The 17,989-nt window shown below is 35.9% G+C and overlaps 1 protein-coding gene and 1 pseudogene across 1 annotated transcript in view; both read left to right on the forward strand.

Moving 5' to 3' along the window:
• The window catches only part of LOC107728717 (uncharacterized protein C16orf45 homolog), an 18,109-nt gene extending 11,614 nt beyond the window's left edge, over positions 1–6,495 (forward strand). The window contains exons 2-4 of the mRNA XM_016539007.1: positions 2,472–2,616; positions 4,526–4,596; positions 6,064–6,495. Coding sequence (XP_016394493.1) covers positions 2,472–2,616; positions 4,526–4,596; positions 6,064–6,182 — 335 coding nt within the window. The 3' untranslated portion in view covers positions 6,183–6,495. The remainder of the gene's footprint in view (positions 1–2,471; positions 2,617–4,525; positions 4,597–6,063) is intronic.
• A 4,077-nt stretch (positions 6,496–10,572) lies between these two features.
• LOC107728723 (target of Myb protein 1-like) overlaps positions 10,573–17,989 on the forward strand; it is a 16,028-nt pseudogene continuing 8,611 nt past the window's right edge.

Below are 17,989 nucleotides of genomic sequence, written 5' to 3' on the forward strand. Positions count from 1 at the left end.
TATATATATCAGAATCGTGGGAGCATCATCTCTATTTTTATTTTTTTATGTGGAAAGCTCTGTGTTTGTAAGAAACAAGTCCATTATTTAGGTGTTTTAAATTTAAATCATTGCTTCTGGCCAAAACACAAGTCCATACTCCATAATAACACTTCCTCACAATTAGACATCAACAGACAATTTAAGTAAATGTCCCATGATGCAATGCAACACAGTTAAGGATGCATAAGATCACATAATGCAGTGTAAGCTGACATGAACCAATAAAAAATACCATATACCATGCTATACCACATGCCTGAGTTCAGTGTTATTTTCTACAACATTGATTGTATTGAATATCTGAATATCATCAGGTAATTATGGGGCAAATGACTCATTTTCTGTCAACAGTTACCATTTTAACTAGGTATTTTCTTAGACACAGAACTGACGGGATAAGCCTGGGACATGAAAATAAAATGAACAATATTCTTGCTGTTAAGGTGTATTCACACAGATGTATCATCATTATTAATTGTCAATTGTCAAAACTAGCTATACAATGAAAGCAGATGAGGACAATTCACACTCATTATATGGAAAAAAACAGCATGGGTATTCTGCAAAATGTTCATTTTTGGATGAGATATGCCTTTAAAAAAACAATCAGAGAAAGTGTCACATTGACTGTCATTCCTTGTTTTTTATTCAATAACACTTTGAACACAAATTATGTGTAGCCAACATCAGAGCAGGAGATACAGGCCTAGATGCGATAAAAGCAGGGGAAATTGTTGAGGACATTTACTGATAAAGGGATTCAGTGCATTTATTAACAACAATAGTGTCTGATGGGAGTCTGTCAGAAGCCCTGCAAGTGAGATTTGTCTGTTATGGCAGTAATATGTGTCTGCCGGAGCTGAACATAAACTGCAAATGTATGTGTCTGCATTGTTATTTGTGTGTGTATGACAGGAATGTGAATACTATCTCTAGCAAAACATATTATCTGTTATTTCATTGCTGAACAGAGACTACTTTGGCATCAACCAGAAAAATCTCTTTTCGATAAAGTCGTGGTATAGCTATACACTTACCCGGCTAACAAAATGAACATTTTGCTAACATTCCTATTAAGTTATGAAAACATTATTTCTGAATGTTCAAAGAGTCCATTTTTTTAAATGTTTAAAAATGTTTTTTCTTGGTTATCCGAATGTTAAAATAACTTTCCATTTTATTATTTTGCGAACATTATGGGATCGTTACTGTTTTCTGAACATTCTGTAACAATTAGTAATTTTTAAAAAAACTGCTAAAGTGTTTCAGAAAAATGAACCATGAACGATGTGTAAATAATGTGCTAATGTTTTGAGAACATTATTACAGACCTGACAACTTAAAGCAGCACTATGTAACTTTTGGCGCTCTAGCGGTTAATAAACAGAACTGCACACATCCCGCGGAAGAACATTCCAACCGGAGCTACTTCTCTAAGTTTATGTCTATGGCGATTCACGCAGGTATGTGTTACTCCGCAGCGGCGACGACCCGATCAGGCTACAATAGTCCAAATATAAGTACTTACTATAAGTGTACCGTAGTGATTCGGAATAAGACAAAAACGCGGTTTGGAAGATGAATTCATGATGTACTCGCTCATTATATACATTTAGCAAATTTTGAACACAGAAAAAGTTACATAGTGCTGCTTTAACATTCTGTTAACATTACCGGAAGACATTTGTTCATAATTTTAAAACAACCTTGCCAGAACCTCAGCCAAATGTCTGATAACTTTCCCAGTTAGCTCGGTACCTTGATTTCTGACTTGATTGGAAAATGTTTTGCAGCATGAAGGACAGTGTGGGGAGGGTTTGACATCACTTTTGCATTTATTTTCATAGAAATTAAACTGAGGATTTTGATTGCGGTTTTAAAGGGGGGGGGGGGGGGATTGGTTTCCATCCCAGGTATGTTGACCAAAAAATGCTGGACCAGAATATTAAGCATTAATATTGTGCGGATGCATTTAGCCTGTTAGATGATACAGATCTCATTCTCAGTGCTGAAGAACATCTGGTTCTCTTAATTAGCATCATTCCTCCTTCTTTCATGTCAGCCTGTCTTCAGAACATAGTTGTGACATACTTCACTATAGGTCTCCTGTTTCCAAGGAGATGCACAAATGAAGCATAGGCCTACACCACGTTTTGTTTACTGCTGAAACCTCATTTCACAAGTTCATACAAAGCTTGTGTGCACAGAAGAGGTTATTTATCCAAACTGGCAGATAATAATGCTTTGTGGGAAACGAGTCACATTCCAGTGCTACTGATGTCCATTTATTCAGAGACCTTCAGGTCCTTTCTGACTCATCTGTGAAATCAGAATTTTGATGTACTTTGATTTTTTATCATATTTATCATCATTTACTCATAGCCCATGTTGGTCCAAACCAGAATGACTTCCTGTCTTCACGACAAAAGGCAATATTTGGGGGGGGGGGGGCTTTGCAGACAAAGACAAGTCAAATGAGGACAGACAGCGTGAGGAAGAACTACTTCAACAGATCCAGAAGCTGGTAGAGACGCGGGACTTTCTAGTGGACGACATGGAGTTTGAGAGGCTCAGGTCAGTTTTAAAGAGCCGCCGGCTTTCAGCGACAGGAACATGGGCCACAACCCTTTAGATTGCCGGCTAGCATGCGTGACTATCGGCCCCAGGAATGTGTTTTGTGCCTCTTGTGGCTGTTCCCTCATCTGTGAAGATACTGCAATCCAATTACCCTCCACTTGAAGCCAATAATCCACCCTTACCTCACCACAACCGTCACACACACACACACCTCACATCACACTCACAGATGGTCCCAGCGGCTCTGATTCTGAGAGACCAGATAGATTGATTTGCAAGAAAGAAATGGAAAAAAAGAAAAGAGATGTGTTTTTTCGGTGGGTTGGGCTGATTGCCATCTGCCAAGACCTCACGACTGTGTGTGTGTGTGTGTGTGTGTGTGTGAGTAATCGTGAGTGACGCACGCATCAGTACCCAACACGAATGAAATCCTCACAGTTTATTGGGATAAATGAGCCGCCGTCACCCACATGACAAGCAGTTATTACACGGATGGATAGTGGAGAGAGAGAGAGAGAGAGAGAGACAGTGAAAAACAGAGAGATGTCAAACACTCTTGGTTTGCACACTAAACCGATGTGCTAAGAGAATAATTGATTGTTTGGAGTTTGAGTGTGAATGTTTGGTTAATGCTGGGTGTCTCACTTCACAGTTGTTTGCGTGTGAGTTGGGTTTACATTTTAGGGACTGAAAAAATTGTTAAACTTTGTGGCATTGTGGGGAGCAAACAATAACTGAACAAGAACGGTGGCTTAATAAACGTGCAGAATAGTATCGCAATGAAAATATATAAATGCAGAAAGCTTAGTGTGATATTTAGGTTAAAAATTAGGATCATTTGCCATGATTTTGTGTAAAAAGCTTCAAAAATCAGTTTTAATTTATTTCATTTAAGTCTGAAATATATTAAAGTTAGAACAGATTCAGAGTAAGATTCAGTTTTATTCACAAATGATGTGTTTTTATAATATTGTAATGATGCATGATAGCTTTAGTGAGTTGATACAGTATACAGTTTATACAGTATATGAATAATTAGTGGCAAAAAATGCTGACATGTGCTTTTATAAAGGCACAGGTGCATTCCATTAACAAACCTTGGTATTTGTGTGCCAATTTAAAAGTTTGGGGTAAGTAAGATTTTTAAGAAATTAATACTTTTATTTAGCAAGGATGCATTCAATTGATCAAAAATGTCAAAGACATTTATAATGTTATAAAAGATTTCTATTTCAAAAAAATTTGGATTCATCAAAAAATCCTGGGGGGGGAAAATGCATCACGGTTTCCATAAAAATAATAAGCAGCACAACTGTTTTCAACATTGATCAAATTAATAAATGTTTCTTAAGCAGCAAATCAGCATAATAGAATGATTTCTGAAGGATCATGTGACACTGAAGACTGGAGTAATGATGCTGAAAATTCAGATTTAATATCACAGGAATAAATTACATTTTAACATGTATTTAAATACAAAACAGTTATTTTAAATTGTAATAATATTTCACAATATTACTGTTTTACTCTATTGTTGATCAAGTAAATGAAGCCTTGGTAAGACTTTTTTCCCCAAAACACACAGACTACACAATATTAATGTTTTATTGTATTTTTCATCAAATAAATGCAACCTTTTTGAGCACAAGAGACTTCAAAAACCTTTGTTACTTCAAAAACATTATATATTTATTTGTTACTTCAGAAACATACTGTATATATATATAATGTTTATAGTCTCTTGTGCTCAACAAGATTGCATTTATTCAATGAAAAATACAGTCAAAAACATTAAAAAATCTTACAGACCCCAAATTTTTGAATGGCATGTGCACATGAAAATGTATCTTGACTTATACATGCGTTTGTGCATTTGCCTTCCTGACGCCTGTTATTCTCCACTCAGAGAGCGAGAGGAGGACAAAGAGATGGCTGACTTCCTACAGACCAAAATTCCCAACAGGTGCAGCATGAAAAGTATGTGTGTGTTTCTGTGGTGCTGTGAGCTCAAGGCCAAGCTCTTAAACCTCAGTTTTTCAGCTTTGAATGCAATTAACATAATAATACATTCTTTGAGCATCTCCATAATTGTTTTACTCACTGCCTGCTCAAGTTGAAGGAAAATGCAAACTAGAGAAATTAATAAGGAATCTGCTTATTGTTAGAAACGTGAATGTTAATTCCGTTCTCGGGCTGTTAAAAAGCTGTCTTCATTTGTTTTCTTTTAGTTCAAAACTAATGAGGTAGTTCAGAACCGGAATAAATATTGCAGAAGTACACGAATGTCACTGAAAGTGGGAAGGCTTGACTGTAAATTAGAGAGAACTCAATCAAATACTAATCAGTGTTGTGGTTAGAGTTTGAAACGTCTCACAAAAATATACAAATATTTGATCATCTTTAGTGCTGCTTTTTAAAAGCTTACGAACTGAGCTTTTCACTCAAAGTAAACATTGTATTTTATTTCATCTGAACTCAGCCCAACTCTATTCCACAGTTCAGTTCAGTGTGATTCAAGTCAGATTTATTTATACAGTGCTTTTTTTCACAACACACTTTTTTTTTTCAAAGCAGATTTACAGAAATTCATGATGTTAATATTTGTAATATCTTAAAATCTTCATGCCTTATAATCACATTTTGGCAGATTTGTTGTTATAATAGCAGTTATATTATATAACTATATATCATATATCGCCCTATGCAAGTATATTGTATGTATGTGGATAAATATCCAACTTTATATAAAGAGCTGGGTAACAATATAGTCTTGCTAATGTTTCACATGAGTGTACTGTTTATATTTTTAAAAATATATAGTTCAGTCATGAAACTCTAGATGGCGCATTCTGACAGGGTGTTAACGTAACTGATGATATTCAGAAAGTTGGTTCCTGTACTTGCTTGCAACAGCAGCAATAATCTACAACTACAACAATAACCAACGGCAGCAGCAATTCAGCAGCAGCGTAGCAGATCTGTTCCGCCAAGACCAAATACATTAACATTGTCATATCCATCACCATGCTAAAATCTTCCGAGAGTTGTCATGATTAAAATGTTTATATTTTAAAAGATATTGTTGAAACAATTTTCACTTAAAAAATTTTAGTTAGTAAATTTCACAATTAATTACAATGAAACAGCAAGTAACTGAATTAAACATGAAACTTTGAAGTAGAAAGACTGAAATAGTATGTCAAATGTACTCCAGTAATCTTTGTTCTATTTACAACTTTGAAAACTATTTTTTTGTATACAGTGCACAGATAATTTCAACTCGTCTAATTGGCACCCGAATGCTGTCGAAATAAATTTCAGCCCAATATATTTGCAAATGTTCTGGTATGAATATACCTCAGCGCTGATGCTCGATAGTGTTCAGAGATGCTTGAGAATGATTCAGAGAAGGTCACTGGCTTTCTCTCGCTTGCTCTCTTTTAGGTCACAACAAGGACAAGAGAATGACGTCCAGAGCCCAGCAGACCTCGTCTCCTTACGTGACCAAGACAGGTGTCACCCTGCTGAAAGAGTGCTGCGGCTTCACCTGCTCCATCATGTAGATACTGTACGTGAATGTAAAACAGGAGAGAGTTCAGCGACGAGTAAACAAGCCCTCAGATCCGTGATTCAGCACAATATTTTCAAGCACTCTTTCACATTACATTTCAGAACAGACGGCAGTGCGTGAGCGCCAAACTCATGTTCATATTATGCAGAATTATTGCATTAACCTAATCGAGGAGACATCCAGAATTAGCAATGTGATTAGATGGTACGGTGTAGCCTTAAAGGCATAGTCCACCCAAAAGTGAAACATCTGTTATCATTTACTCACCCATAATGTTGATCCAAACCTGTGTGAGTTTTTTTATTCTGCTGAACACAAAAAGATATTTCGAAGAATGTTGGTAACCAAACAGTTTCGGTTCCCCATTGCTTCCATTGTATTTTTTTATACTATGGAGGTCAGTGTGAACCAAAATTATAAGGTTGCCAGCATTCTTCAAAATACCTCTGTGGTTCACAGAAACAAGAAATTCATACAGGTCTGGATGAGTATTAATAACATATCATTTGTATGTACCTTTATTTGTATCTACAAATTGTATACACTACTGTTCAAAAGTTTGGGGTAAAAAAAAACTTAATTTATTTAGCAAGATACAATAAATTTATCAAAAGTGACAAAAATATTTACAGTGTTACAAGATATTTCAAAGAAATTTAAGTTTCTGTAAAAATACTAAGTAGCAAAAACTGTTTTCGACATTGATAATAATAACAAATATTTATTGAGCATCAGATCAGCATATTAGAATGATTTCTGAAGGATCATGTGACACTGAAGACTGGAGTAATGATGCTGAAAATAGTTTTGCATCACAGGAATAAATTACAATTTAAAAATATATTCAAATGGGAAATGGTTATTTTAAATATTTATAATAATATTTCATTACTGTTTACATTGAAAAATTGCGCAGCTTTGGTGAGCACAAGAGTCTTCTTTCAAAAACATTAAATAATCTGCCGACCCCAAACATCTGAATGATACATTCAGTATTTGTGATGCATTGTTTTGACTAAAGTGTTTATGCAAATAATTTAAAAGTATTTTATCTTAAAAAAAAAAAAAAAAAGAATCCAAATTGTGAAACTGGTGAGAAATGTGTATTAATATGTGCAGCAACAAAATATTGAAATATAATGCTCACAGACATATACTTGACATGTATTATGCTGCTTAGCTGTGCAGGAGTTTATTTGTGCCCATGCTTCTATTGTTATTTTCATGCCTCTAAATGATATTTTTCCACTAATGAATATAAAAGAATTCTGATGAATGAACCAGTGCTTCATTGTCTTTTAGTGGACAGCTAAATATACTACAGACTCGTAACATTATAAATAACAAAACCATGATAATAAAGGTTGCAAATAAAACAAATAGAAAAGAAAACATCTCATAATATGTAGTTCAACATCTTAAGTTTGAAGATAAACATTCACTGACCATTTGTTCAACAGGTTTTTGTGGAAAGAGTGATTTCATGTTGATTTCACATTAGTAAAGTCTTCATACCACAACAAAAGTCCCAACAAACCTCATTCTGAGCACTAGCATTGCTCTTATTTAATAAACCCAGGTCACTGCATGTGTGGCTTTATTGACAGGTTCCTTATTACAGCAGGCAGGAAGGAACCGAGAAATTACAAGCAATAAATGGCTGATAATATCAAATCTGCTGCTATTTTGAATGACCAGACTCTCGCTCTGCACAATATAATCAGGGTTCCGTTTACATGGCTGATTTTTCTTCATCAAGCTCTCACAGAGGATCCAGTGTCATGTGACATTTCTGTTGATTGGCTGAACACTGTCCACAGCTGTAGGGAAATCCAGCTCATTTCCCCTCTCGCTGCTGGCAGTGTGATGTTTACCTCTGCTGTCAAGATTATTAAACTCATAATAAAGATCTCTTAATTGGCCTTGACAGTATTGTCAAGTGAGGTTGATTATTGACATTCCGCTGAAAAACGAAAAGCTGAATTATCGACTCTTATGAAATGCTCTCGGCTCTAGCTTGTGGGCTGCTGACAAGACCAAACAGAGTTTTTCAGTGTTTTTATGTCCATTATCTGCACAGGTTATTGACTATGGATTCATGGAGGATTTTGTTCTTTAGAGCTTGTAAACTGTCTGTTTGAAGATATACACTACCATTCGAAAGTTTGGGGTCGGTGTGATTTTTTAAATAAATGTTTTTGAATAAAGTCTCACCATTTACTGGATCAACAATAGATTAAAACGGTGATATTGTGAAATATTACACTTTAAAATAACTGTTTTCTATTTGACTATATTTTAAAATGTAATTTATTCCTGTGATGCAAAGCTGAATTTTCAGCATCATCCATCACTCCAGTCTTCAGTGTCAAATGATCCTTCAGAAATCATTCTAATATGCTGATTTGACGCTCAAAAAAACATTTATTTTTATTATTAATGTTAAAAACAGTGGTGCCACTTAATATTTCTGTGGAAACCATGAGACATTCTTTCAGGATTCTTTGATGGAAAGAAAAGATCATTCAAAAGAGCAGCATTTATTTGAAATAGAAAGGCTTTTATTACAATGTTTAAGTCTTTACACACTTTTGATTCAATTTAATTTATTTAGGTTTTTTTGGGGGCTTTCAACCTTTTTCCTCTGTTGATCTGCATCACACACAGATGTGTCTTGAGTCATATCTGACTCATTCATGGCAAAGTTCATTACAGGAGGATGTTCTTATGAGTTCTGCCTCTAATGAAGAACTGTGAAAAGCTTTGAAATTTTCCCAGGTATGTTAATCAACAGTCAGACACATGCCAAAAAAAATTATAATAAATTATAATGCTGTTCAGCTGTAATTTTCTTGTCTATAATTAGAATTATCTGAAATTACATGTATTCTAGGACAAATTAAGACCATGAAATCAAAATGACAAAATAATGAAGAATCTGCCATTTAAATATAGTATCTCTCTGTTGTGTAATGTGAATTTCTGACCTTTACAACTGCAGTATTTCATGTCAGTACCACAGGTGTTGGTCTGCATGGTGTCTTACTGAAGTTCAGACTATCAATCACATAGAGACATACGCCACCATGTGGTTTATCACGAAAGTTAATCAAATCACAGAAATATATATATATATATGAATTCTTGTGAATACATTTTTCATTTATTATTTTATTTTTAAATATTACCCCAAACTTTTAAATGAAAATGTATTACGGTTTCCTCAAAAATATTAAGTAGCAATAACGGTTTTCAACATAAGAAGAAGAAGAAGCAAATCAGCATAATAGAATGATTTCTGAAGGATCATGTGACACTGAAGACTGGAGTAATGATGCTGAAAATTCAGCTTTAACATCACAGGAATAAATTACATTAAAACTGCCATTTCACAATATTACTGTTTTTACTGTATTGTTTTCAACATAAGAAGAAGAAGAAGCAAATCAGCATAATATAATATTTGAAGGATCATGTGACACTGAAGACTGGAGTAATGATGCTGAAAATTCAGCTTTAACATCACAGGAATAAATTACATTAAAACTGCCATTTCACAATATTACTGTTTTTACTGTATTTTTGATCAAATAAATGCAGCCTTGGAGCGCATAGAAAATATATCACACTCTGTTAAATATTGAAAAACTCTTATCCCTTACAAACATTTAGCCATTTAGCCATAGTTCTTAAACTTATTTCAGAATAGACAGCTTTCTCACAAAAGATGAAATATTATGATTATTATAAGAGTATCTCAGCAGTGTATACCAGCTAAATCTCTACATGTTATCTGAAACTGGAAGGCCTGACGGATAGGTTATGGTTTTGAGGCTTGCAGCTAAAGCGGTTGACCTTTAGAGACAAAAAGACTAATATTGCTGCAAGGCAGTATTTCAGATAAAGTCTGACATGCATCAAAATTAGCTTGACCTCCCATGACAATTTTTACAATATAAATCATTTGATTCTAGTCTTTACAAGACAAAAAAATGCATCTCATACACCAAGGATTCAGATGTTTTCTGTGAGAGCACACACACACACACACGCACACGCCATGAACGATCACCAGACTGCTTTTGTTATGAACTCTCAAATCAAATCATGTGGGCAACACACTAGGGCAGGGCCTGCATTTCACAGCACCACACCTTATACAGTAATTTATGCATAACTCCATGCTAATAAGACATTTTTGCTCTGTTTCTAAACAACAAGAATACAGTATGCAACCAGTATGATTTCAGTATGCAGTATGTATACTGTGCATAACATGTGAATTTTCTGTTGCACATTATTATACATATATAGAGTTGAATGCATGGAATACTGTATCCCACAATGCAATGTGTTTGCGCACATCCTTCAGTTTCCTTGTGATGGGTGAGTATCAGCAGCAATTTTTAAATCTCTGTTCTTGATACATTATTTGCTCTTTTTACTTTTAATTTGATTAAAACGACACAAAAGTAGCTTCTTAAATTCTAATTTAAGATAGATATTAACTTGACACTTGTTGAATTAAACATGCAAAACTATGCTTATCACTGCTGGTCATAAGACAAGACTGTAATAGCATACGATTGTTTTTAAACTTATGTTGTTACGTAATGCATTCTATTTTACATACTAATGAAACTAGTATGCAGCATACAGTGTATACTTAGAAAAATCCCCGCCAGTGCTACTGTCACTTTAAGAGATGATGTAATCAGTTAAGTTTGTTTGAGCTCTCCAGCTGATCAGCCCGAAGCCGAGACACTGAGCAGCAGAGACGCTCGGATGATGGAGTTTTTCATAGGAAACCCGTTTTCTACACCCGTGGGTCAACTTATAGGTGAGTAACACGCTGGATGAGATCGCAAATCACACGCAATACGTTTAAGCGAGCATCAGTTACGCACAGATAGGCGAGTGTGTACTTAAACTTGATGTGTCCAATACGACTGTTTGATATTTACATCGAATTCAACAACATTATCTATATATTCGTGGCTAGTTTACTTGCAAGACACAAATGAACACGTATACGTCGTTTAATTAAGGATGACAGCAAAGGATACGATTAAATTGAGATGAGGCTCAACGCCCCATCGCTGTGTTCGTGATTGGCGGAACTGTGTGTCAATCAAATGCTGTCCGCAAATAGTAACGAAGAAGGGCGGGACGAAGAGGGTTTGTCTCGGTGTACCCTTATAACGTTTTGACCCATTTCTTAGTCGCTCTTCTTTAGAGAAGAAATATTTATATCGGAGTATTAAAACGGTTATGTAACCCATACCAGAATTTACTCTTGGTTTCACAAGAAATACAATATTAGGGCTACTTTTCAGTCATTTCAAGGGCTGTTCTGCCTCTCTTTTGATAGTGTCATTGCAGCTAGACTCTCATCTAAATGGGCTGCACAGAGCAGTTAGTTGGGAAGGAACTGTTTGTTTCAGCCAAACACGATAATTTCGCATTAGCAGCAAAATTATCTTTGCAGTGCTCTGCTCATCCCAGATTTCTCCTTTAGATTAATAGAATTGTCGGATTGCCCAAATAAACTTACTGAAAGGTTCACCCATAAATAAAAATGGTCACAATTCACTTTATGCTGCTATTTTTCTGTGCAACATGAAAGGATTTTAATTCACATCATCTCCATATGGAACACTATCTATATAATGTGTGTGTGTGTGTGTGTGTGTATATAATGACAACAGTGTGGGTAAAAAATGACAGAACTTCTATTTTTGTGTGAACTATCCCTTTAAACATGGTTTTCAAGTTTGTATCATTACATAGGGTGAATACCAGTGAAATGACAGAGCTTTTGATGGAACTCGCCCTTTCATACTGTTGTAAAGCCTGTTTTCCCTGCCTAGATGCTGAATCTTAAGCACTGTAAACAGTACGACAAGTCACGTTAAACTCAGTAAGCTAGTTTAAATTTCCAGTTCGGCATATGGGTGGGATTTCTCTAATCCAGAATGAGTTGAGTGTAAATACAAGAACTCTTTTTAAAGTTAGTCCGGGCTGTTCATGACGATAAGGAGCTGTTATGTCATCAGAAGTTCAGTGTTTGTAACTCTGCAGTGTTGTTGTGAATCATAAACCACCCCGCTGATGAGTAAGATAACAATAATGGCCTGATGTAATAGCAGAAATGTTTATTTCATGTTCTCACCACTGGTGATGTTTCGACCCGTATGGCTCTTCATCAGACATCTAGGCCCGTATGCATAAAACTTCTCAGAAATGCTCTTAAGAATAGTCTTAAGCTTTGACTTAAGTGTCAAAAAATTCTTAGTAAAAAGTAGGACTTTTCTAAGAGTAGGAGACTTTTTGTAAAGACGCTAAAAGCAACTTTCAGTAAAGTCTAAGACTGATTCTTATGAGACCTCTTTTAACACTTAGGAACCTTTATGAATCACTCTTATTCTTAAGTCTAGGAATAAGAGTAAAATTACGTCATTCTTAGAATTGTGACACACTTAAGACTAAACTTTTACTTTGAGCGGCTTTATACATACGGCCCCAGGGCTCAAAATATCACCTGTGGTGAAAACATGAAATAAAAATGTTTGCTTTTTTTTTAGAGCCGTGGTGTGCCAACTTTTCTTTCTTTTTTTAATTTTACAATAGTTGAGCACCCTCAGTGAGGTTTTTGTTACCCATCAGAGGTGCACTTTAATTAAAAAAAAATTAACTTTTTTTTTATTGTTTGCTGATGTAATAGCAGGCCAGTCGACTGACAGTTCAGGGATGTTTGTTGTGTGTGAGCATGTAATGAGGTATTTAAAGCCAAGAGTAAGTTTCTTCTAAAGTTAATTGTTGATTCTGTTAATAGGGAACAATACTAGTTATCTTCATAATCGTTTTGGGTTCATCTGTCATCACAAAAAGTAACGATAAGTATGTAATCAAAACATGTTGTTGTATCCTTGGCTTTTAGTTTAGATTGAAGCCTTTATGTGTATCTCTGACTGCTTCTCGCTCTCTTGCTCAGAACATGCCACCAGTTCTTCTCTCCCGTCTGAAGACTGGGGCCTCAACATGGAGATCTGTGACATTGTCAATGAAACAGATGAAGGGTGTGTATGTTGTCAGATACAACAGATTTCTGTTTATATGGTCATGACAATTAATTCTTTTTAAACTCATCCCCAATTGTATTTGGACACCTAAACTACACTTAAAATGTCTGAATGTCATTGTATTAGACCACGGATTCCCAAACTGACATTTGACCTAATATGCATCGATTTTACCTAAAATATTAGCTTGAAAGGCCTCAGGCCATCCAAGATGTAGATGAGTTTGTTTCTCCATCGGATCAGATTTGGAGAAATGTAGCATCACATCACTTGCTCACCAATGGATCCTCTGCAGTGAATGGGTGCCGTCAGAATGAGAGTCCAAACAGCTGATAAAAACATAATCCACAAGTAATTGACATTACTCTAGTGACGTAAAAAGCTGCATGTACATAATAAACAAATCCATTATTAAGACATTTTTATATTCAAACCGTTGCTTCAGTCCTCTATCCATAATATTGCTAATATTACTTAATAATGCTTTCATCTTTTATGAATCAGGAGAGAAATATGCACAGAACAAGCATCGTTTACAAGCAAAAACAGTCCAGAACAGATCTCAACAAATATGTTGCTGGATTTTGATGTGAGAGGACAACAGGGAATGGACTTTTTCACTGGAGGAAACATTATTATGAATTATGGACTCATATTTTGGCCAGAAGCTACGGTTTAAAGATAAAACATGATAATGATGGATTTAGTTCTCGCATAAACATAGGTTTTTACTTCACAAGACATTAATTGATGGACTGGAGTCATGTTGATTACTTTGTGATGTTTTTATCCGTTCCGATGAAGAAACAAACTCATCTACATCAATTATAAGCAAATTCCTATAGAGTAAACTGTTCCTTTGAGAAAAAAATATTGTGAATACACGTGTGTATGTTCATGGGTCTGTGATGTTGGCTAATGGTCACATGACATGCAGGTAAACAAATAAAATCTATTGTTCTAGTTAATAAATATTGTTCTATAAATAAAATCTATTGTTCTATTTTAACAGTTTTTATTTTAAAATGATCTTAATTTGACATTTTTATGATTTGATTATTAATTATTTAGTTTGGGAAACCCTGTGTTAGATAAAATAACAAACTACATAAAAAATAATAATAATGTTTCACAACCACAAAGTGTCACTATATAATTTGCCTTCATTTTGAGCTGTATAGCTGTCATTCAAAAACCTAATAAACCTAATTTTATCATTCTATAAAATACGTAAAATAATAATAAATGGCTTAAGTGTCCAAATCTGTATGGTGCTTTGAGTTTCTAGATATTATAACATACATTATATTACATTGTATAACATAATTTTTGTGATGCTGCTCTGTTTGCAGACCTAAAGATGCAGTCAGAGCAATAAAAAAGAGGATACTGGGAAATAAGAATTTCAAAGAGGTTATGCTGGCTCTGAGTGTAAGTGTCAAACATAATGTTATTACCATCGACTCAGTCTTATTTCACAGTATCTTTGGAATCATTCTTCTGGTTTTGCTGCAGGTGTTGGAGGCCTGTGTGAAGAACTGCGGGCACAAATTCCACGTCTACGTGTCCACCAGAGATTTTGTGGAAAACGTTTTGGTCCAAACGATCCTGCCTAAAAACAATGCCCCAGTGTTTCTTCAGGACAGAGTCTTGAGCATGATACAGGTCCAGATAAACCCTTTATAAACCCAGCTAGTGCGCAGAGTAAACGTCTTTATGCGGTTCATATTTTTTGCTGTGAAGTATTCAAACAGAGCTCTGGGTGTGTCTGGCGTCTGATTCTATCTTTCTCTCTCTCTAGGCGTGGTCCGATGCCTTTCGTAGTTCTCCAGATTTGACGGGTGTCGTGACCGTCTATGAGGATCTCAGGAGAAAAGGCGTGGAGTTTCCCATGACTGAACTGAATGGCTGTTCCCCTATTCACACTCCCAACAGGGTAGAAACTGCTGCACATTGACAGCACGTTGTTTATAAACAATTATGAATCCAAATAAAGATTTATTGGGATTCATACGCGTTTATAAAAAGCTGCACATCTCAAAATCAGACTGTATATCCTCTATATAGAGTGCTAGCATGCAACATGTGCCATGCTTTATTTCAATTTTAGATTTATTAATTTATTAATGCTTGACTCCAACAGACCATTGAGTCTGCGTCTCCGGTAACAGCTTGCACAGAAAGTCACTCCGTCAAATCCTCACAGCCACAGAATACAGAGACGCCCGTCACGCTGTCACCTCAACAGGTAACACACACACACACACACAAATGCAGCAATGCTGACTCAGGCTGAAGTGAGGGTGGGACTGGAACATTTTAGGGACGAGCAAAATGTTATGGATGGACTAAACTGACTAGGCCGACTAATGGACTAGTAACCATTCAGCAGGACTCAATTTAGCTTTGAATTAAATATTTAAATATTTCATATTAATACTATTTAATAATTAATAGTTAAATTGTAATTTGTACACATACATAATGGTCATATTATATATACAATTAACCCCCAAAAGTGTGAGTAGTACATTAGTACTATTTAAGTAATCTCTTTTTTAAATATTGAGTTTAATATTTGTATTTAATGATTCATATTTAAAAAATAATTTGCATGATATTACATGATAGAACGATCATTGCAAAAGTAACCCCAATAGGCTGAGAATTATATAAACATTGGGGAATATATATATTGCAACAGGAGGTTGTCCAGATGAAGGCTAAAGCGCCCCCGATATACTCAAAACGAAGGTCTTTTTCATTTTTTGTTTAGGGGTGAAACGAAGTTCGAAATACGTGAGCAGCGGTATACTGTTATCGAACATCCCGACGCCGCCCACTCTGATGAAAGCAACGTTTATATGAATATGTAAATATGTGCTGCGTGCTTTCCTCTCAGTAACAAAATAAACACAACAAAAATGGAGAGAACAGCAAGCATTTTTAATAAAAAAAGCATCTGTTGATAGCAACATTGGGTATGCTTGCACGAGCTCTGCCAGTTAGCACTCCCGTGAAGTCACGTCACGTGTATTTACATGGCACTTTATTCAATATATTGCTTAAAAGCAATCAGCCGTATTAAACATGAAAAACAGTGTCAGTGTCTCATTTCATCAAAATTTGCTACTATAAAGCGGCTCACCTCCAAGGTTTCGACAGATGAAATGAACTAGTGATGTGTCATTTGCGTTTATGCATAGGCTTAGTTAACATAGGCATGTGTAAGGCTGCGGAAGGCTTAGCCTCCCCCTGGATGGTCCTCACTGCAGAACACAAGATCCAGGGGGCGTGGTTGGATCCACATCTAGGGGGTGGAGATGAGTAGGTTTAGGGGTGGAGATGGGTTTAGGGATCAGGGGGTGGAGACAGGTAGGTTTAGGTATATGTAAGGTGGGAGGAGTTGGATCTGGATCCAACCACGCCCCCTGGATCTTGTGTTTTGCAGTGAGGGGGTACTGTGGCCATAGGGACTTGGGGCAAAAATGACACTAAATTGGACAAAAATGCCCCTGCACAAATAAATTAAATCTATTACGTCTGTTGCTAACAAAGTGAAAATGAACAGACAGTGTCGATTGTGGCATCAAATTAAGATCTGCTCATTTTGCACAGTATTTCATTTTAGGCGTTTTTAAAGTGTTGCGCATTTTAACCAATCACACACAATTCTGTTGAGCTTAGGAATGCATTGGCCAATCAGAGGCGTTCAGATGAGTCATCGCTGAAACTCATCAGTTTTGAGTGCAAGCGCGTTCTCTGACTGAATTCCGCAAATTCTCTTATCATAACCAACAAAGCGCAGATGCACGTACAATGTAAGTAAGAGATTCATTTCACAGTGTATACAGCTTCAGTGATTATAACGATAGTTTTGTTTTTTTGAGAGTGTTTAAACTCGCGATAGATCAATGTTAGTAATAATGTCACTTCACTTTCTATATATAATTTATTCGCTGTTTGAATAACCGTGGAAAGGAAATGTTATATAGCCTAATTATCAATTTAATAATAATCACGTTAAATACAAATTCAGTCCCATTAAACAAACATATTTAGCCTACATGACACCGATGTCTGGTTGTTGCCCCAAAAGACGGGTTTATGATGTTTAATACATTTGGCTGCTTTTAGCCTTACCTTGGAGTTGGTTCACCCTCCGCCTAATAACAAAAAAATGCATAAAAATAAGGCTTTTATGAAAACACTAAATAAAAAATTGCTTACCAACACACAAACCATTCACAATTGCTAAATTGGGCTCAAATAGAAGGCTTGAGTGATACTAAATGAAGAGCCATTTGGTAGAATGGGGAGCTTCTAGGGGAGCCGAGCCAAAAGAGCCGAATCTTTGAAAAGAGCCGGACTTCCCATCACTAAAATGAACCCGGAGAAGAGTTCCGCGTGAAAGAAAGCGGAGCCTCAGCACACACCTCCTATGACGTAATCGTCACGGACCAATGGTAGTACGAAAGTGTTTTGCAGCCGGAACGAACTTTTCCGGAAAGTTCGCTTTGGCAAGCCGTTTCAAACTCCTAAAACGAACTTCGTTTTGGCCGGATTTTGTTCGAAATGACGTCACATCAGTTCGCTCTTCAATTTCACTTGAAGTATATCGGGGCCTTTATAGTGACATAAAAATGTAAGTAAAGTTTTTACTAGAGATGCACCGATCGATCGGCCAGGGATCGGAATCGGCTGATTTTCCTCATGA

Source organism: Sinocyclocheilus rhinocerous, unplaced genomic scaffold (assembly GCF_001515625.1).
Source record: "Sinocyclocheilus rhinocerous isolate Xijiao unplaced genomic scaffold, SAMN03320098_v1.1 scaffold463, whole genome shotgun sequence".
Classification (NCBI taxonomy): Eukaryota; Metazoa; Chordata; class Actinopteri; order Cypriniformes; family Cyprinidae; genus Sinocyclocheilus; species Sinocyclocheilus rhinocerous.